The 20,685-nt window shown below is 44.3% G+C and overlaps 1 protein-coding gene across 3 annotated transcripts; it reads left to right on the top strand.

Annotated features, from left to right (window-relative positions):
- The first annotated feature begins 8,843 nt into the window (after window positions 1–8,843).
- SYCE1 (synaptonemal complex central element protein 1) lies at window positions 8,844–20,475 on the top strand. Of its 3 annotated transcripts, XM_043926278.1 has the most exons (13): window positions 8,844–8,962; window positions 15,447–15,509; window positions 16,145–16,204; window positions 16,540–16,614; window positions 17,239–17,286; window positions 17,533–17,587; window positions 18,261–18,350; window positions 18,601–18,664; window positions 19,419–19,485; window positions 19,563–19,683; window positions 19,755–19,865; window positions 20,016–20,103; window positions 20,330–20,475. In XM_043926278.1, exons 1-13 carry the CDS (start codon window positions 8,893–8,895, stop codon window positions 20,387–20,389), a joined length of 972 nt encoding a protein of 323 aa, XP_043782213.1. In that variant the 5' UTR covers window positions 8,844–8,892; the 3' UTR covers window positions 20,390–20,475. The 3 variants fall into 3 exon arrangements, with proteins under 3 accessions (XP_043782213.1, XP_043782214.1, XP_043782215.1); XM_043926279.1 differs by lacking the exon at window positions 16,540–16,614; XM_043926280.1 differs by lacking the exons at window positions 16,145–16,204; window positions 16,540–16,614.
- Window positions 20,476–20,685: the final 210 nt, after the last annotated feature.

Raw genomic sequence — 20,685 nt, 5'->3', positions numbered from 1 at the left:
GAAAGCACACTGAAAACTCTAGGACAGGGATGAAAGAAACTGAACCTGAAGGAGGAAACAGACAGAACAGGATCCACCTTGAAAGCAGGACCCCATCCTGGGCCGGACTGTGGACCTTGAGCTCTATGCCCCGTATCTATGGAAACAACATACCAACTGGAAAACCATCCCCCCGGAAGGAAGAGCCCCAGGGCTCATGCCTAGACTCTAAGTGGCCTGGAAGAATACCCTAAGTATCTGTGTAACCAAATAGAACCGTACATTCTATTACGCTTATTGGGGTATGACCACTGGCCTATTGATAATTGTTCACTGTTAACTACCTAGGCTTAAGGTGTATAAATCATGGGTTAACTTTGATAGTATCTTTCTTTTCCTTTGTTCAGACTAGTTTCAGGGAATTTAAGGAGGTGGGATTGGGCATGTACACTTAGGGTATATAAGATTTTCACAAAAACTGGTCAGGGTCTTTGGCTAAGAGGAGATTCTGCTTTAGGCCCCCCACTGTGATAAACTGCACTCCACTATCTGCATTGTCCTTCTGAGTGAGTTTGTTTCCCAGAACGCATGGCTACAACAAACCAACACAAATAAATGGAAAGCTCTCCTGTGTTCAGGGACACAGAAGATTGTTAAATGTCCATTTTACCCAAAGCAATATTCAAATGCTAAGCAAGCCTGGTCAAAGCTCAAATGGCATTTTCCACAGAAACAGAACAAATATTCTGAACATTTGTGTGGAAACACAAAGGCTTCTGAATAGCCAAAGGCATTCTGAGAAAATAGAACAGGCTGGAGGCATCTCCTTCCCAGACTTCACCTGATATGATGATGCTAATTCGCAAAAAAAAGAAATGTAAAATTGGCACAAAAATGGACACAAAGACCCAAGGAACAGAACAGAAAAATCACCTTATGTGCCGGGGTCCAGCCTCAGCAGGATCCAGGGGTACCCTCAGGATGAACGGCATCAGCGAGAGAAAGAGAGAGTGATGAACGACATCGGCGAGAGAAAGAGAGAGAGAAAGAGAGACCAGACTGGGGGTGTGCAGCAGAGTCTGGCAAATCTTTATTTTTTTACCGTAGCTTTTATATTCTAAGATAGTACATTTTTAAGGGGAAGATAGTTTAATATTACATCGGCTTATCCTTCACAAAACCAGGGTGTTTTCTTTCTGCATACTTCTTTGTGAGAGTCCTGTACATTATCTTCTGGCCTTAGGGCCTATTGACATTTTATGACCGAGGTGAATGCAAAGCTGTTTTCCATAATCTATTCTTTAATGAACACAAAGGTCAGTCCTTTTGCAGAAGTTATCAGTTAAATTTATCTAAAAGGTTTACCACACAAAGACTCTGCAGCTCCGGTGAGGCAGCCCCTGTTTAGCATTCCTGGTTAAAATTAACAATTCTAAACTGTTATTTTTCTAAATCTTTAACTATAACCACTTTTAGAATAATATTTTTGTGTTCTCTAATAGGGCTTCCTCACCTCCCAAAGAGCTCTGTGCCTATTAGGGCCTTTTGTGTGATCAGGTTCTTTATGCTGTTCATGATTAAGGTGTTGTGAGCAGTTATGTGCATTAGTACGCATTTGCCAAGCAGGCTAGAATGCCAGCAAAGGGGTCTAAATTGAAACACTCCTTTCATCCTGGATAATCTTATAGGATACCACCGTCCGGCGGACATGTTAATTAAAGTTCTAAGTTGATTCTGTTTGGAAATGTTATAGCCACGCTTTCCGGGAAACAAACTCACTCAGAAGGACAATACAGATAGTGGAGTGCAGTTTATTACACCGGCGGGCCCAAGGCAGAGTCTCCTCTTAGCTAAGGACTCCGACCAGCATTTGTGAAAATCTTTTATACCCCATGTGTACGTGTCCAAACCCATCACCCCAATTTCCTTGAGACTTACATAAACAAAGGAAGGGTAAATACAACTACAATAACCACATCATTCACGTGTTATGTGTTCAAACAGTTAATAATAAGCCCGCAGTTACATTCCAAAGAGTTAATAATAAGCCCATGGTCACGTTCCAACCAGTTAATAATAATCAATAAGCCTGTGATTACATCCCGATAGATACGGAAAAAATTTATGACCTGTCCGGAGGCAGGGGTGATTATGGTATGTTTCCTCTTAGGCAATGAGTAACCTGGATGTGATCTTCAAGATTCCCCTGTCCGGAGGGGGTCTTATCCTTCCATTGTCGTTCCCACAGGCACTAAGCAGAGAGTTCAGAGTCCACTGGAGAGGCAGCCGAGCATGATCAGCACAGATAGGCCTGAGATGGAGTCCTGGCCCTATGAATTCCTTCTTCATTCCCCCCTCTTGATGCTCTTAGTTTCCATAACGAGCATCATTTATTGAGATATATTGTACCTTAGCCCTCTTGCCACCCACATGAGAGAATGCTATGAACCTCTGGGTTACAAAATTTACAAGGCATTGTAGGAAGCAGGGTCCATAAAGCAGTATGATTACAACAGTTACAATGGTTTTCCACCAGTCTCCCTTTACCCAGGAGAGGACTGAAGTCCAAAAGGGAATATTTTCATTAGACATGGCTTTCACTTGATTTTGCATATCCTCCAAGACAGTAGATACATTTCCAGACAGGTCAGGGATGTACACATAGCATTCGACTTTAATTATGGAGCAAGTCCCTCCTTGGGCTGCTGTGAGTATGTCTAATGCCATCCTATTTTGAATTACTGCCTTCCTCATTTGAATCTGTTCTTTGTTCAAAGCTTGAATGGCTTTAGTACAGTTTAAGAGGGCCTGTTTAGTGAAATTAGTTAAGGCTTCTACCTTAACCATAATATCTGTTGTCCCTACAGAGGGTACAAACAAGGCAGCAAGATAGTCATACCATTGGAACACGGATCGTGTCCATCTTGCATGCAGATAAGGCAGGTTTACTGGAGGCTGGGGTAGGCTAGGCTTAATTCTGTCATGGGCGAAAGCAAATCTTAATGTGCAATGCCTCACCCAGCCAACTGGTAACCATGGCCATAAGTTAAGCCCACAGAGCCACTGGGTCCCATTGGGGGCTACCCAGCGGATTCCAGGCCAGTCAGAACCGGGCCACTGAGCAGACTGATTGGGGTGATAGGTACCTTCCAAGATTTGTTTACATTGTTCAGGGCACAAATAACAATTCTCTTGGGTCTAGGGGACAGTCTCCAAATCCAACTTTCTGTTCTTTTTGTTCCCAGCAAATAGTAGCAGGGGCAATCAACTGTCCTTTCTCAGGAGTCATCCAGAAATATTCATCCCAGACCAGGTAGTATTGCTCAAGGTACCGGGAGGCCTGTCTCCCTTTTGTAAGGGAGCCCTTTTCCTCTTTAAGTTTCATATATGAGGTATAAGCCTTTGTTATCTCCATAAAGCTGGTGTTCATGTTAAATGTAACCCTGTGTCCCTGGCCCATTGATAGCTTCCTTTTACACCAGGAGAGCAAAGAAAGGTTATGGTTGGTGAGAGAGAGGAAAGTTCTTTTCTGTTGTTAAAATCCCCATAATGGAGTGGCGATACCCACCAGGGAAGTCTGTCCATTACTGACAGGGGCATAGCCCCACATACCCAAGTTCAGAATTGCATTGGTAAGGCCGAGCAGCAGGAGTCGTTTACCCAGCTCCATCCTGTAGAGGGCTCTTCTGGGACCTCGTTTTCTTCTTCCTCTTCAGAATGATCTTAATCTCCCGTGGGTCGGTGGGGTCCTTCTGGGTGGTCCACTCGGTGTCCTCCGGGTCAGCGTGGTATGCCTTTTTCGCTCTGGTGTGATGGATCAAGGGACAATACCTGCAACTTTAACTGCAGTAGGGGTAGTTAGAATAACATAAGGGCCCTTTCACCAAAGGGCTAGCAAATCATGTTTCTAATCTTTGACCCACACTTGGTCACCAAGTGTAAACTCATGAATCTGTTCCCCAAGGGGGAACGGCATCCTTTCTTGTACAAATTTAGTTACCCGATTTATTACCTTACCCAGTTCCATCTGCTGTGAAATCCTATCCCCCCTTACCTGAGGCAAATTTGTTGACACCTGTTTATTATGGGAGGAAGCCTCCCATACACAATTTCGTATGGAGAATAGCCTTGGGGCTGTGGGGTCATCCTGAGTCTGAGCAGAGCCATTGGAAGCAAGTCCACTCAGGAGCAGTCAGTCTCTCTGATCCACTTGGAGAGTCTCTTTAAGTGTCTGGTTGGTTCATTCTACCATCTCAGAACTCTGGGCCTATATGCAGTGTGCAGTTTAAAGTTTTGCTTACTTGTTGTACTAAATCAGCTACAAAAGCCGGGCCATTGCCTGATCCAATGCTGGTAGGAAATCCAAATCTGGGAACCATTTTTCTAAGCAGGCACCGGGCTACTTCTGATGCTCTTTCAGTCCAGGTAGGAAAAGCTTTTACCCATCTCAAGAATGCACATACCATGACCAGCAGGTAACAGTAGTGTCGGTGAGGTTTTATTTCAGAGAAGTCCACTCTCAGGTGTTCAAGGGGCAGTGTGCTGCCATCTCAACTAAAGAATACCCAAAACATCCTGCCTGATTAACATTTCCCTTATCGCTTCCACAAACCTCCCTATAAATATGGAGCCTCCCATCCCTCTCAGTGCTCAGCCTGGTCGTTAGGCCAGCAGTCACCCTCCTTGCCTGAATGAAGATAACCTACTTCTGTTGAGGTCATCTTTCCTTTCCTGCCTCGGCCCGAACTATACCTTACAATTAGTATAACTAGCTATAATCCAGTTATAATAATAGAGTGGCCAAAGGAGCCATAACTGATTTAATGAGCTACTTGCAGTTTCATTGTACTGGCCATGCACACTTATGCACGGTTTAATCTTTGAGAGACACATATGTTACTGGCAGGATGAACCAGATAGAAAAAGATAAATGTTCCAAACAGCATAATCTACCAAGCTATTTAATGCAATTCATAATTAATTGAAGGAGAATTTTTTTCTTACACATGGAAAACACATTTAAACCAGTAATTCTTTGAGATAGAGATCATAAAATTTAAAACCATATTTACCAGTTTAATCAGTTCTATGTAACTAATCCCTTTTGCTAGCAGCTTTATGAAGACATCAGGTTTCTCATTAGAATACTTCAATTTTTTTTTTACTCAATTCAGTATTATTTTCTGAAAATCAGAAACTTGTATTTATCTGAAAAACCTTTTCATGTTTTTGTTAAGGCTGAGTAGGACTCCAGTGTAGAGGTGTACAATTCTATCTTCATTTTTCTGTTGATGCAGATTTTGGTCAATTCCAGTGTCTTGGCTATTGTAAACTGTGCTGCCCTGAAAGCAGGGGTGCATGTTGTTGGGGTCCACAATGGACTCACAGCATATAGTTTTAAAATGGCCCATGGTGGTGACCTGACAAACAAGGGATGAAATCACAGTGGCCACATTGCCCTGGTGGGCATCCTGTTCTTTCCTTAAGGTGATATCCTGTTTTTCCCTGCTGGTGCCAGTTTCTCAAGACTACATGACCACCTGCCCATGAGACCCATGATCACAAGACCCCAGCTGCAGGCTAAAGATAAACTAAGGAGGGTTGGCTGTAAAGGGTGAGCACTGGTTTCTCTCTAAAGCCAGTCACTTTCTTCCTATAATAAATCTTTCTCTGCCTGACTGCCTGGCTCGCTCTCTTTTTCTCCACGCGTACCTTACACATGTGTCATTTTGAATTCTGATATTCTCTGGATCTAAACCCAGCAGTGGGATTGCCAGATCATATGGTACCCCTGTGTTTAGTTTTTTAAGGAACCTCCATTTTATTTTCCAGAGTTCCCACACCCGTTCATACTCCTCCCCAGAGAAAAGGAGGATTTCCCTTTCCCTATGCCCTCTGCAGGATTTATTCTTTGTAGATCTTTTTGATGCTGGCCAATGCAACCAGTGTGAGCTGATTCTTCATGGTACTTTTGGTTTGCATTGATTTAATAGTGAATGAGGTACAGTATTTTTCCAGATGCTTTTGGAAATTACACATCATGAATACCATTTACCTCTTGAAACTGACCTCCTGGAGTCGCCGTTTTGAATTATCTTCCAATGACTTACCCTGGGACGTTACTTGAGAGCAAGTGTCATTGACAGCCCTGGAGGGCTTCAGAGTAATAAGAGTCCATCAGTACTGATTCTTAAGTTTTTGTTATAGGAAGTGGCCACAAGGCAGCAGCATTTCTTCATGCCCAATTCTGTTTCCTTGGGCAAGCAGAGTTTAGGGAAAATCCTGTTCCTAGATTGTCAATTAGAAAGGAATATTCCAGAAGAAACACTCAAGGCTTGTGTCACATTACTTCATCCCCCTTACCTTGATCTCCAAGACACATCCCAATTCCTGCAACACTACTCTGTGGAGGATACTAGCATTTGTAAGTTCAGTTCAGTTCAGTCACTCAGTTGTGGAGGACACTGTGACCCCATGGACTGCAGCATACCAGGCTTCCCCGTCCATCACCAACTCCCAGAGCTTGCTCAGACTCATGTCCATCGAGTCAGAGATGCCACCCAACCATCTCATCCTCTGCCATTCCCTTTTCCTCCTGCCCTCAATCTTTCCCAGCATCAGAGTCTTTGCCAATGAGTTGCTTTGTCACATCAGGTGGCCAAAGTATTGGAGCTTCAGCATCAGTCCTTCCAATGAATATTCAAGACTCATTTCCTTTAGGATGGACTGGTTGGATCTCCTTGCAGTCCAAGGGCTTCTCAAGAGTCTTCTTCAACACTGCAGTTCAAAAGCATCAATTCTTTGGTGCTCAGCTTCCTTTATGGTTCAACTCTCACATCCATACATGACTACTGGAAAAACCATAGCTTTAACTAGATGGATTTTGTCAGCAAAGTAATGTCTCTGCTTTTTAATATGTTGTCTAGCTTTCCTTCCAAGGAAGGCAGTCACCATCTGCAGTGATTTTGGAGCCCAAGAGAATAAAATATGTCACTGTTTGCATTGTTTCCCCATCTATTTGCCAAGAAGTGATGGGACTGGATGCCATGATCTTAGTTTTTTGAACATTGAGTTTTAAGTTAGCTTTTCACTCTCCTCTTTCACTTTCATCAAGAGGCTCCTCAGTTCCTCTTCATTTTCTGCCATAAGGGTGGTGTCATCTGCATATCTGAGGTTATTGATATTTCTCCCAGAAAGCTTGATTCCAGCTTGGGCTTCATCCAGCCCAGCATTTCCCATGAAGTACTCTGCATAAAAGCTAAATAAGCAGGGTGCCAATATACAGCCTTGACATACTCCTTTCCCTATTTGGAACCAGTCTGTTGTTCCATGTCCAGTTCTAACTGTTGCTTCCTGACCTGCATACAGACTTCTTAGGAGGCAGATCAGGTGATCTGGTATTCCCATCTCTTGAGAATTTTTCAATTTGTTGTGTTCCACACAGTCAAAGGCTTTGGCATACTCAATAAAGCAGAAGTCGATGTTTCTGCGGAACTCTCTTGCTTTTGCTAAGATCCAGCAGATGTTGACAATTTGATCTGTTTTCTCTGCCTTTTCTAAATCCAGCTTGAACATTTGGAAGTTCTCAGTTCACATACTGTTGAAGCCTCACTGGGAGAATTTTGAGCATTACTTTGCTAGTGTGTGAGATGAGTGCAATTGTGCAGTAGTTTGAACATTTTTGGCATTATCCTTCTTTCAGACTGGAATGAAAACTGACCTTTTCCAGTCCTGTGGCCACTTTTGAGTTTTCCAAATTTGCTGGCATATTTAATGCAGCACTTTAACAGCATCATCTTTTAGGATTAGGAATAGCTCAGCTAGAATTCCATCACCTCCACTAGCTTTGTTCATAGCGATTCTTCCTAAGGCCCACTTGACTTCAGACTCCAGGATGTCTGGTTCTAGGTGAGTGATCACACCATCGTGATTATCTGGGTCATGAAAATCTTTTTTGTATAGTTCTTCCGTGTATTCTTGTCACCTTCTTAATATCTTTTGCTTCTGTTAGGTCCATACCATTTCTGTCCTTTATTGTGCCCATCTTTGCATGAAATATTCCCTTGGTATATCTAATTTTCTTGAAGAGATCTCTAGTCTTTCCCATACTATTGGTTTTCTCTATATCTTTGCATTGATCACTGATTAAGGCTTTCTTATCTCTCCTTGCTATTCTTTGGAACTCTGCATTCAGATGGGTATATCTTTTCTATTCTTCTTTACCTTTTGCTTCTCTTCTCAGCTATTTGTAGGGCCTCTCAGACAACCACTTTTCCTTTTTGCATTTCTCTTTCTTAGGAAGGGTCTTGTTCACTGCCTCCTGTACACAGGAATCTCTATCCACAGTTCTTCGGGCACTCCATCAGATCTAATCCCTAGAATCTATTTGTCACGTCCACTGCATAATTGTAAGGGATCTGATTGAGGTCATACCTGAATGTTCTAGTGGTTTTCCCTACTTTCTTCAATTTAAGTCTGAATTTTTCAATAAAGAGGAGGTGAGGGGAAATTTATGGCCAACCTCCAGAAAGGACACCCGGAGGCCTTGGGTAAACCGCCAACCTCTCAACATGTGAAGAGACTCGGCTCCCCACCACCAGGTTCAGGTGGGCGACGCCACGTGGGACAGGCGCTCCTGAGATCTCTGTCACGCACAGTCGCCTGCTCCTCAACTAGCCAATCGCCAGCCTGGATGACAGACCCGTGCGCGACCCATACCTGCTCTGCACGGAATCTGTTCCGGGTGGACTCAAGCGTGCGCACTGGCGCTTGCCCAACCGTCACCCTAACTGTCCACCAGAAGGAGCCTACGGCGCAGCGGCGCACTGCGCAGGCGTCCTGAGGACGCCCCGCCCCTGGCGCGGGTTCTGTCCAATCCCAGAGGAGGCTCCCACGCGGGCGAGCTGAGAGGACATGGCTGGGCGGCCGGGATCCTCCAATGCGGAACCGGCGGGAGCCGTGGGCCCGACTGACGAGGCCAGAGGTAGAGCTGGGTCTGGCGGCGGCCCCCAACCTGTGCTGTAGAGGGCTGGGCAGGCAGGGAATGTACGCGGGCGTTGCTTCCTCAGAGTCTGGGCGGGTGTGAGGAAAAATGACCTTCAGCCCCATGAGAAGAATCTTGGCAGCTCTGCCGGGTGCCGCGAGGACTCTCACCCACAGGCCCGTGTCCCACGTTCACTCACTTCCTTAGGCCTCGTTTGCCCCCATCTGCTCTGCTTAAGTAGCTTAAAGTAGGCAGAGGACATCCTTTCAGTCTCATCCTAAGCGTCTCCACAGGCATCTCCTGCAACAGAAAGGGACTTGTTCTTGGGGCTGTCTCACCCGAGGGAAGGAGTCTGTCCCATATCTCTCATCTCACAGCACCGAACACCTGAATTTCCCTGTTCCATAATGGTCCTCAAAAACAGATTTCCCCTCCCCCTAAACCAGGATCCAGACTTCCCCCCCCCCCCCCCCCCCCCCCATAGCATTACGTTTTTTTCCTTCATGATACTGACCTGTTGAGCAATGGCTCCCACCTCACCGGGAAAGGAGAGGCATGGCAGCTCATTACGGTTATAAAATTTTCTGTAATTACAGCCTAGCATAGAGAAGAAAGATAAAAAAATATTTCCAGGCTTGTTCACCCCTCGAAGGATATGCTCCTAGGTGTTAACACAAAAGGGGAGAGAATTGTACAAGGAACACCCATCCCTCAGCTTGTTGACTCTGCTCTTCTTGGCCTACCTGTCTCCCCGTATTAGGATTCTCTCATGGACCCCGCCTTGGTCATATCCTTCACACCTGCGGGCAGTAGTGCGGTTTTGGTTAGTACATGACAGGTGCTTTGTGGCCTTTTCTTTTTTATATAAGTAAAATGAAAGTTTAAATAATGAAATAAACTTAGCACAGAAAGCTTGCTTGGGGCAGAAAGTGGCATCCAGTGATAATCCTCAGCTAAGAACAAAAAGAAAAACAGAACAGATGCATATAGATCTCTTTTCTTAAGCACCTACTGTGGTCACCACTGTGCTAAAGAAACTTCTTAGTATCTTTGTTTCAAGTTCATTAAGCTAGCATATTTAGATGAAGCTGCAGTTGACTTCACCAGTGTCTTATAACTGGTGAAATACCATTTCTTGTGTGTGGTAAAGACCAGTTTCTTGAATCTTAGATGTCCATCTGTGTCTTAACAGCACAATGGGCAAGGGAGCTCTCTAGGTTCTCTTATAATGTGCTAATCTCATTCATGAGGGCTGCAGCCTCATGACCTAATCACCTCCCAAAGGCCCCATCCCCTAATACTATCTTATCAGACTTTAGGATGGCAACAAATGAAATATGGAGGGACACAAACATTCATTCCATAGCAATGAAAGAAAATAAGGAACATCAAGATTCCATTTTCAATCTATTAGGTTGTTTAAAAAGGGGGGCAGTGGTGTTATCTAGTGTTAACAATAGTGTAAAGATACAGACCATATCATACTCAGATGAGAGGAAGAAAGGGTAAAAGCTTTTCAGTAGTCCTTCTGGCACACATTTTAACATTTAAATTATTTTTTCTCCTTTTTGGTCACATTCCTAGAGGATCACACAAGACATATATAGACTCATGGATTGGATAGTCACTGGCGCCTAGATGGTGGTAGGAAAACTTGGGAAGGGAATAGCTAAATCCCATGCACACTGGGATATACCTGTGTGGTGGATTTCTAAAGTGAAGAGGAAGTGGAATTAAAATCTACTTAACCAAGTCAACTTTTAAATTATTAGACATACAGATACAATATGATCTTCAAAACAGATATTTTTATGAGAGTAAAGCAAGATGGAAAAATTGCAATACTGTGTAGGTTGCGCAGAAAGACGTCTGGAGGCTGCTTTCCTAATTGATGACTCTGATGGAGGGATCTAGTTTCTGAGGGCAATGCAAAGGTGAAGGAACGTTTTTAATCTTAATATTTGTTTTTTTCTACCAAGACTATGTAATTGACACTTGTGGAACTTTTAATTTATAAAAGTGAAAGTAGGAGATATTTTTTAAATGCCACTTGATGATCACATGTTAATATCTGTCACTGCTATTCTGTTTTAATTGTTGTACTGTTGTCACTACACAGGAGCGTGTCCTTGTACTTCAGAACTTCACACTGGAGTATTTGGGAGTAATAAAGAATTGTGTCTGCAACTTATTCTCAAAGTTCAGGATTATTAGCAAATGTAAAATCGGGGTGAAGGGCATATAGAGCCATGTGTTCTATTTCTGCAACTTTGAAGTAAATTTGAAATTATTTTAAAATAAGTAAAAAGTAGGGGGCTCATACAACATAGGCAGCTTTGTACCCTTGTTTTATTAGCAATATGTTAGTTGACTTGTTCAACAGATATATTCTGCTTTCCCACTCTGTGCCTTACCTTATAATATGCGATAAAGAAAAAATAAAGGTGCAGCTCACTGCATAGTCTATTAACAATAATACCTGGGCAAATGATTGCTCAAGAAAACTATAAATTCATTTTTGGATCACCTAGCGAAGTCTATTAACTTTTAAAAGTAAAACCATATGCAGAAGTATACAGTGAAAAGTAAACATTCTCTTACCTATCCTTCCACTTCTACTCTCCAGAAGAATTACTGTTGAAAATACTTTTGTGTGATTTGGGCCAGAAATTTTCTAGAAATAAGACACATATATTTTTAGACTGACAAAATATTTTTTCACCTCTTTTTGTAGCCAGATGGGATTCTATAATATACCATTTTGCACTTCCTTTCCTTTCAGTCTATCTAGGATCTCTTTCATTGTTAATACATATAAATCTACCTCCTTTTCAATGTCTGCACAGTATTCTCTTGTGAGCATGAATCATAAGTTCTCTACTGATGGGCATTCAAGTTTCCCATTTTTGACATAGATATGTAACGAAGCATATCTGATGGATAAATTCCTAGAAGTGAAATTTTGTCTTGAAAATGTTGATGCAGCCAACCTGTCCTCCAGAAGTTTGCATCAGTTTCCACAGTCTGTCAGTGTGCATTAGTGCCTGTTTCCCTACATTGTAATAAACATGAGGCATTATCAGACTTACTAATCTTTACCAAGCTGCTAGATACAACTTGTCATTTTCATCTTTTTAATTATGACTAAGGTTGTACATCTTTTCAGATATTGTTAACCATTAGTGTAGTTTTTGGTTACCTGTTTTCTCCATTTTTCCATTCTTCTGTAGAAATGATTACTTACCTTCTCTACTTTGATTGGTTGTTTGGTTGGGTGATTTTTTTAAAACCTTTTCATTATGGAAAAGTTTAAGCATATACAAAAGAATATAGGCACATGAAGAGATACTCAACATTGCTAATTATTACAGAAAAACACATCAAAATTACACTAAGATATCACCTCACACTGATCAGAATGACAATCATGAAAAAAAAATCTACAAATAATAAGTGCTGGAGAGAATGTGGAGAGAAGAGAATCCCCCTATACAATGTTAATCAACCCTGACTAGTCACTGGAAAGTCTGATGCTAAAGCTGAGGCTCCAGTACTTTGGCCACCTGATGCAAAGAACTGACTCATTGAAAAAGACCTTGATCCTGGGAAAGATAGAAAGCAAAAGGAAAGGGGGGCAGCAGAGGATGAGATGGTTGGATGGCATCACCGACTCAATGGACATGAGTTTGAGCAAACTCCAGGTGATAGTGGAGGACAGGAGCCTGGTGTGCTGCAGTCTAAGGGTTCATAAAGAGTCAGATATGACTTAGTGAATGAGCAACAAACAAGATAAAAAGAATGAAATAATGCCATTTGCAGCAACATAGGTGGACCTAGAGGTTATCATACTAAATGATGTAAATCAGACAGAAAAAGACAAATATCATATGATATCATTTATGTGTGGAATTGAAATGCAAATATAGTCAACAGGACCCTACTGTATAGTACAGGAAACTATATTCAATATATTCAATATTTTATAATCTATAATAGAAAAGAATCTTAAAATGTTTATATATATTGCTGTGCAAGGAGGAACTTATACAACATTGTTGACTAACTGTAACTCAATTTAAAAAAAAATTAACAACTAAGGATAATTACCCTGTGAACTCATCTTTCAGTTTTAGCAGTTATCAGCTCTTGACCAATCTTGTTTCTTCGTTATCCTCACCCACTGCCTACCACCTACTCCACTGTTTTATTTTGAAGTATCCCAGGCATCATAACATATCATCCATAAATATTTGCATGTATATCTCTAAAAAATAAGTACTGTTTTCAGAAAAGTAACCACAGTGGCATTACCACTTCTGAATGTGTGTGTTAGTTGCTTAGTTGTGTACAACTCCTTGTGACCTCATGAACTGTAGCCCACCGGGCTTCTCTGTCCATGGAATTCTCCAGGCAAGAATACTGGAATGGGTCACCATTGCCTTCTCCGGGGAGTCTTCCTGACCCAGGGATTGAACCTGGGTCTCCTTCATTGCATTTATCATCAGAGCCACCAGGGAAGCCCCATATCTGAATAACAGCTACAATAATTCCTTTGTTTCAACTATCTATAGTCAGTTTTCAAATTTCCCTGATTGTGTTATCAATATTTTAAAAAGCATGTTGTATTGAATCAAAATCCAAATATTGTCCATTTATTGAGATTGGTCTGTATGTTTCTTTAATCTCTTTTTGTCTGTAAGGGTCTTCTTGTCTACTTTTTCCCCTAAAGTCTTTTTTTTTTTTTAATCTTTTTAAATTAAAAAAAAACTGAGTCGTTTTTCCTGTGAAGTTTCCCCGTGTGGATGTTGCTAAGTGCATGCCCGTGTGCCACTTAAATGGTCCTCTATCCCTGTATTTCCTCTAAATTGGTTATTGAGATTTATAGGCTTAACAAGTGTTAGCATCATTTTTTTGACAAGAATCCTCCATTGTATTTTTACATCAAATAGCTCATGATGTCCAGTTATCTTTATTGTCATGTTAATAGCACTAATAATAATTGCCTGGATCTACTAATTTATTAAGGATTTAAAAATAAATGCCTATGTTGACTATAAGCAAGTTAATATGAAACATATATATAGAAAAGCTATTTGTATTTATATGTTTAAAGATACATCATTAAATTTTCTCACTATTCCTTGTGAGGTTTCTTTGGGTAACAGTCTGTATAAATCTATAGTTGATTATAGATGACATTATAGATGACAATATACCAGTTACAATGACTTCTAGCTCTTTGTTTCCAATTTTTAATACTACTTTTTTTCTGTTATTACATCCTGAGCTTTGACCAAGATTTGAACAGTACCAGCAGAATGTTCAGTTCATTCACTCAGTCTTGCCTGACTCTTTGCGACCCCATGAACCACAGCATGCCAGGCCTCCTTGTCCATCACCAACTCCTGGAGTTCACCCAAACCCATGTTCATTGAGTTAGTGATGCCATCCAACCATCTCATCCTCTGTCGTCCCCTTCTCCTCCTGCCCTCAATCTTTCCCAGCATCAGGGTCTTTTCAGATGAGTCAGCACTTCGCATCAGGTGGCCAAAGTATTGGAGTTTCAGCTTCAACATCAATCCTACCAATGAACACCCAGGACTGATCTCCTTTAGGATGGACTGGTTGGATTTCCTTGCAGTTCAAGGGACTCTCAAAAGTCTTCTGCAACAGCACAGTTCAAAAGCATCAATTTTTTGGCGCTCAGCTTTCTTCATACTCCTACTCTCACATCCATACATGACCACTGGAAAAACCATAGCCTTGACTAGACGGATCATTGTTGACAAAGTAATGTCTCTGCTTTTTAATATGCTGTCTTGATTGGTCATAACTTTCCTTCCAAGGAGTAAAGGTCTTTTAATGTCATGGCTGCAGTTGCCATCTGCAGTGATTTTGGAGCCCAGAAAAATAAAGTCAGCCACTGTTTCCACTGTTTCTCCATCTATTTGCCATGAAGTGATGGGACCAGATGCCATGATCTTAGTTTTCTGAATGTTGAGCTTTAAGTCAACTTTTTCACTGTCCTCTTTCACTTTCATCAAGAGGCTCTTTAGTTCTTCTTCACTTTTTGCCATAAGGGTGGTGTCACCTGCATATCTAAGGTTCTTTATATTTCTCCTGGCAATCTTGATTCCAGCTTGTGCTTCCTCCAGCCCAGCGTTTCTCATGATATACTCTGCATATAAGTTAAATAAGCAGGGTGACAATATACAGCCTTGATGTACTCCTTTTGTACCCCTTCTCTTACTCTGAGTTTTATTAAGGGGAAATCTGTGGTGTCAATCACCCTTTAGGAAAAGATGACCATGAAGGGGTCTCTCTGATTCATCTCTTCTGCAATGTCTCCCTCAGGTCAAGAAGCAGAGGCACCACTCTGCCTGGAGACCTGCCCTCAGCCCACCTCAGTCCCAGCCCAAGTTACCAGATCCTTCCTTAGGCTTCTCATTACTGCATACTAAAATGTTTGGTTTTGTCTCCACAGGGCAGGCCAAGTCTTCACAGAAAATTGAAGACTTGATGGGAATGGTGAAGAAGTTGCAGAAAGGTCACGTGTCTCCTCTGTAACTGAAGCTCAGCCTGAGGTTTGGGGTCAGGCAGAAGTAGAATCAATTCTAAGCCCCTAAATTCACCACCTTTGGAAATTAACTCATTTGTTCTCTCTTAGTTTCAAAAGTCAATTTTTTGAAGTAAAAATATGACTCCATGATTCAAAATTTAAGTATAAGGGGATAAAATGCAAAACATTTTCCCAAAACACAGTTTCAGTCCCCTTGCTGGCCATCCATTTGGCTCCCTCTGTACTCTACTGAATCCAGGATTTTATCTTTACCTTCCTTCCCCCCACATCAAATCTGCTCTCTGCTAGCTACCTTCCCACATGTTCCTATCTCAGAGTAGGCCTTTGTACTGACTGTCTCCCACCCCAACCCAGGGAACTGCAAGGCCTGCCCTCCTCACTTGATTTGGGACCCTCAAGAGGTCTTGCCATATCTGAAGAAGCACTTCCCACTCCTTCACTTTTTAATCTGTTGCTCCTCTATTTCTCTTGAAGTTATCACAACCTGACTCAGTATCTCTATGTGTTCCTGCCTCCCCTCCCCAGAATGTGAGCCCTTGGAGGGCATCCACCTTCCTCTGCCTGCCCTGTCATTTTCACTCATCCTCCTTTTCTCTCTGCAGTGGGAAGCCTAGAGCCCAGGGTTGAGGTCCTGATTAACCGGATTAATGAGGTTCAGCAAGGTGAGCTCAGGACCTTGACTTGTCTGCCAGGAGTAGTTACATGATTTGCAGGGCCCAGTGCAAAATGAAAATGCAGGGCCCCTTATTCAAAATTACTAGTGTTTTGAAATGGGAGCATTAAACCAAACATGGATTGGTCCATCTAAATACAGGTGCTACAGTCACGTTTATTAACCTGGCCCTGCTGTCAGCTGAGCCCAAGAAGGGCTTTGGCTCTGGAAGCCTTGTTTCCTGCTCTGTAAAATCCTCTAGGGGCCCCTCTAGGTTTACTTGAAGACAAATGTGAAATGTTTGCAAGGACAGACACTTACACAATGTCCTACGGTTTGGCACAGCAAAAAAGAAAGCTAGTGAGGAGCTGGGAGATGCCCGGACTGTCTGGGAGACCCTGCAGAAGGAACTGGACTCATGTAAGCCTGTGGGGGATCACCCAGAGGTCCCCACAATGTCACGCATCCTTGAACTCAATATTCCAGACAGTCAGCACCGCTGCTGTGGCCAAGCAGTCCTGCACCCTCTCCAACCACAGGGCCTACCAGTCTCCCCCATCCCACTCTGTTTTGGGGAGGGTTCCTGAAACACCTCCAAGTATACTCCTACCTCAGGACCTTTGCTAGGCAGTTCCCCCGTGTAATACAGATTCCTATTGCCTCATGACATCATTCAGCTCTCAGCTCAAATGCCCCTTTCTCAGAAAGGCCTTCCCCAATCTCCCCACCCAAAGTCAGCAGCCTGCCCCCACCTAGTCACATGCCCATTACTGCTTGATGTGCTTCTTCACAGCCTTTACCCAACTTGACGCGCCGTGTTTTTCTCTTCCCTCCATTTGACTGCACTGGCGTTCCACAGGGTCCTCTCAGCCACCCTTTATCAAGCGCCCTGTGGTGCCGACAGGGAGCATGGGCACAGGAGGGGAAGGGCAGTTACCTCGAAGGGGGTCTGCATTTGGGGTTGGGGTTAGGGCTTACCAAGCCCAGTCTCTCAGGATACAGTGGGTGGTTGGTAATGCCCGAACATGTTTCTGTGTTTTCCAGTGAGTGGAGAGAAAGTACGCCTGAAAGAGATCTTGAGCAAAAAGCAAGGTAATTGCACCTACTTTATCTCCAGGTTTTTGCCTTTGCCACCTTTCAGAAACCCACTGTATGGCAGTAAAAGCCTTTTGAAGCCTGAATCACCTTGCCTCCCTCCTGTGGCTTCCACCAGACAAGTAGTAGATGACAAAGTCCTATCAGCTCTTCAGGAGACCTCACATAATCTGGTGTTTTTACCCCTGCCCAAACCTCAGCCATGATGGGCTGTCACAGGGTCCTAACTTCCTCTCCCTGCAGAGACCTTGAGGATCCTCCGGCTCCACTGCCAGGATAAGGAGAATGAGGCACAGAGGTAAGAGCTTCCACCTAGCCCCTGTGAGCACCACCCCTTCATTCTGGTTAAAAAAAAAAAAAGAAAGAAAGAAAAGAAAACTAAGGGAAATCGGCCTTAGACCCACAGCTCTGATCTTCTTCCTCTATAAAATAGGGAGACCGTGACTCCCAACAGTAGGTGGTAGTATTGATTACCATCTTATTCACTGAGATAATCATTCATTTGCTAGAATGTCAATTAAATTCCTTCAGCTGGTTTTTATTCTGTACTTTTTATCATTTCATCTGTCCCTTCATTTCAGTGTCAAGCCAACCATCTGTCCACCAACCTCTCCCCATTCACCCATTATCCTTCTATCCACTGATCTCTCTAGCTCCTGAATGCTTATATTGCTCATTTTGTGACCAGAGGCCCCCAAGCCCCTAGCATACCAACACTGAATATGTTTGAGGAATTCACATGAGATCAATATGTGTGTGCTTGTGTGTGTGACCACGCCCACATTGATCTCCATAATCTTCACAGTGACATTCCAGAGGGCATGAGTTCATACCACCCCAAAAGTTACAAAAAGGAACTCAGTCTGGAAGGCTAGAACAGATGTCAGGAGAAGGAGATGGGAGCTCCACCCCAGGTCCCTCCTAGGGAGAGATTATTCAGAAAGCATGGTGACTGCCTTGCCTCTTGCCAGGAAGCAGAGCATGCTGCAGGAGTGCAAAGAGCGGATTTCTGCCCTGAGCTCCCAGATTGAGCAAGAGAAGAACAGACAGAGGCAGCTGAGGTAAAGTCCACCTCCCGAGGCCTGGGGGGCGGGACGGGCTGTGAGCAGGGAGGAGGTAATACTAGGAATGGGGATTAGAAGAGGGCCTGGCTGAGCGGAAGCTTGGAGGGTCAAGGAGGCAAAGGTGCTTGCAGCAGAGCCAAGAGCACGGGCAAGCTCCCTCACATCTGTGCATAAAGACGCCAGTGTGGGCCAGGTTGGGAGGGAAGTCTCAGCCCACAGCCCCTCATCCTGTGTGTTTGCTTCCCAGGTTGGATTTCGAGGAGCAACTGGAGGATCTGATGGGCCAGCATAAGGACCTATGGGAATTCCACGTGAGTCACTCAGAGCTAATCTATCCACCTTCCACATCTTCCCTGCACTAGGCCCAAAACTCAGTGTCATCCTCCAGGCCTCCCTCCTGTCAATTGCCACACCCAGTTCCTGAGCAAGCCCAGGCAGCCATATGTCAGAATCACACTGAACCTAGTTCCTCATCACCCTCACTGCCACCAGATGTTGCCATCTTTACTGACCCTGCCTACCCATCTCTGGTGCCTCCCAGGGGCCTTAAGAGTTCAACAGGAGCTCTGAAGAACCGAGGAGGGGCTATCCATTAAGGAGATTCATGGATGTCTTTGGGGCCATCACAGACACAGGGCAGATAGTGGGGAAATAAGCAGGCCACTATTTGCCACCTAGGGATCCCAAACAAGAAAATAGGCAGAGAGAGTGAAAGTCAGGATGGACAGACTCAGTGAGGTCACATGGAGGGAAGAGCAGGAGCTACAATGCTGGACTGGTAACTGACTCTCCAGAGAACAGTCTTGAATTTTGGTGTTTGCAGGATCTCCTTACAGAATTCCTGAACACTAACTGCCTTATGAGCTTCTCCTGCATAGCACCATAGGTATCTGGGGTAGAACAATTCCAGACAGAGGAAACGGCCAATGCCGAGGCCCTGAAGCTGGACTGTGCCTGGCACACAGGAAGTGAGGCCTATAAATAAAGACCAGATCCAGATCGGCTTCTCTGAGGCACATGGGAGAAAGCCAGGAGTTGTGGACAGGTCTCCTTTCTATCCATCAGAAACCAGAGCGGCTGGCCCTGGAGATTGGCACCCTGGATAGCAGCAAGGAGCAGTTGCTTAAGGAAGGTGAGGCCTGGAAGATGGGGATGCCCTGATCTGCCCTGCCCTTCCCTGCCCTGCCCATCTGTTCCTTCCTGCTGCAGAGAAGCTGATGGAGGCCAAGCTGGAGGATGTGAAGCATCGTCTGTGCTCGCAGTTTGGAGCCAAGGGCCACACAATCAGTGAAGGGCTCTTCCTCCGAAGCCCCGAGGCAGCAGCTGTGGTGTAAGACAGGGATGGGGAGAGGGGAATGAGTGGAGGGAGGGAGCTGCCAGCACCCATGGCCCCACCCTCAGTCATTTGTTTGAGGAGGAGAACAAGAAAGCCCAGGAGCTGCTGGAGGCCGCTGCCCAGCGCCAGGAGCAGCTGCAACAGAAGTGTCAGCAGCTGCAGCAGAAGAGGCATAGGTGGGCATGGAACCCTTCCCCCGAGCCCCCAAGATGAAGGTGGCTGAGGGAGTCTCTGCTCCCTCCTAGACTCTGTCTCTTGGTCCCTTTACAATCCTACTCTTCTCCCTCCACATCCTCCTACCCCACTTCCAACCTCTTTCTATCCAGGCTGAAGGAGGAACTGGAAAAACTTGGGGTACACATCCCTGCCCAAGCCCAGAGCAAGCAGGAGGAGGAGGCCGGCCTAGGAGAAGCTGTGAGTCCTGGAATCTGGAGCAGGGAGCAGAGAGAGCTTGTGAGAGGAGCTGTGGGTGGGAAGGCACCTCAGAAGATGGTCCTCAAGGAAGGGCATTTCCAATGGGACACATCCCAGGCAAAAGTGCAGAGGCTGGCAGTGGTGGGGTGAGGAGGGACAGTACACATGGAGGGTGTGGGCACAGGGATCTGAGGAGACTCCTACCTCAAACCCTGACCTCCTACAGGCCAATCCCAAGCCCCTTGGAGTCAGTGAGGCGAAAGACCCAGAGCCACCCTCCAAGTAACGCATGATGCCCTGAGGCAAGGAGAACCCACCGTGCATTGGAACTTATGACTTGGACTTCAGTAAATAAAGGCGCTACTTCAGTACAACTGCCTCAGCTGACTCTGTGCTAGGCTCGGGGAGGAGGGGTATCCATCCCGGGACACCCGGCACCTGAGTCTGAATGAAAGCCTGGCCACACTCTGCCTCTTGTCTTCAGCCAGAGACCCACAGCAGGCACTCAATAAATGTTTCCCTAACCTCACAGTCCCCTGACTGCTCATCTCTAGCACTTGACATGTTGTTCTGGGTCCCCAC

Source organism: Cervus elaphus, chromosome 15, assembly GCF_910594005.1.
Source record: "Cervus elaphus chromosome 15, mCerEla1.1, whole genome shotgun sequence".
Lineage (NCBI taxonomy): Eukaryota > Metazoa > Chordata > Mammalia > Artiodactyla > Cervidae > Cervus > Cervus elaphus.
This window is presented reverse-complemented; position numbering and strand designations above follow the sequence as displayed.

What these genes read in the sequence shown, in the direction of transcription:
- SYCE1 (XM_043926278.1), top strand. Translation starts at nt 8,893, where the DNA reads ATGGCTGGGCGGCCGGGATCCTCCAATGCGGAACCGGCGGGAGCCGTG. An exon ending in GCAGAAGGAACTGGACTCAT is followed by an intron (nt 16,615 to 17,238) that starts GTAAGCCTGTGG and finishes TGTGTTTTCCAG; the next exon opens with TGAGTGGAGAGAAAGTACGC. An exon ending in CCCGAGGCAGCAGCTGTGGT is followed by an intron (nt 19,684 to 19,754) that starts GTAAGACAGGGA and finishes CCCCACCCTCAG; the next exon opens with TCATTTGTTTGAGGAGGAGA.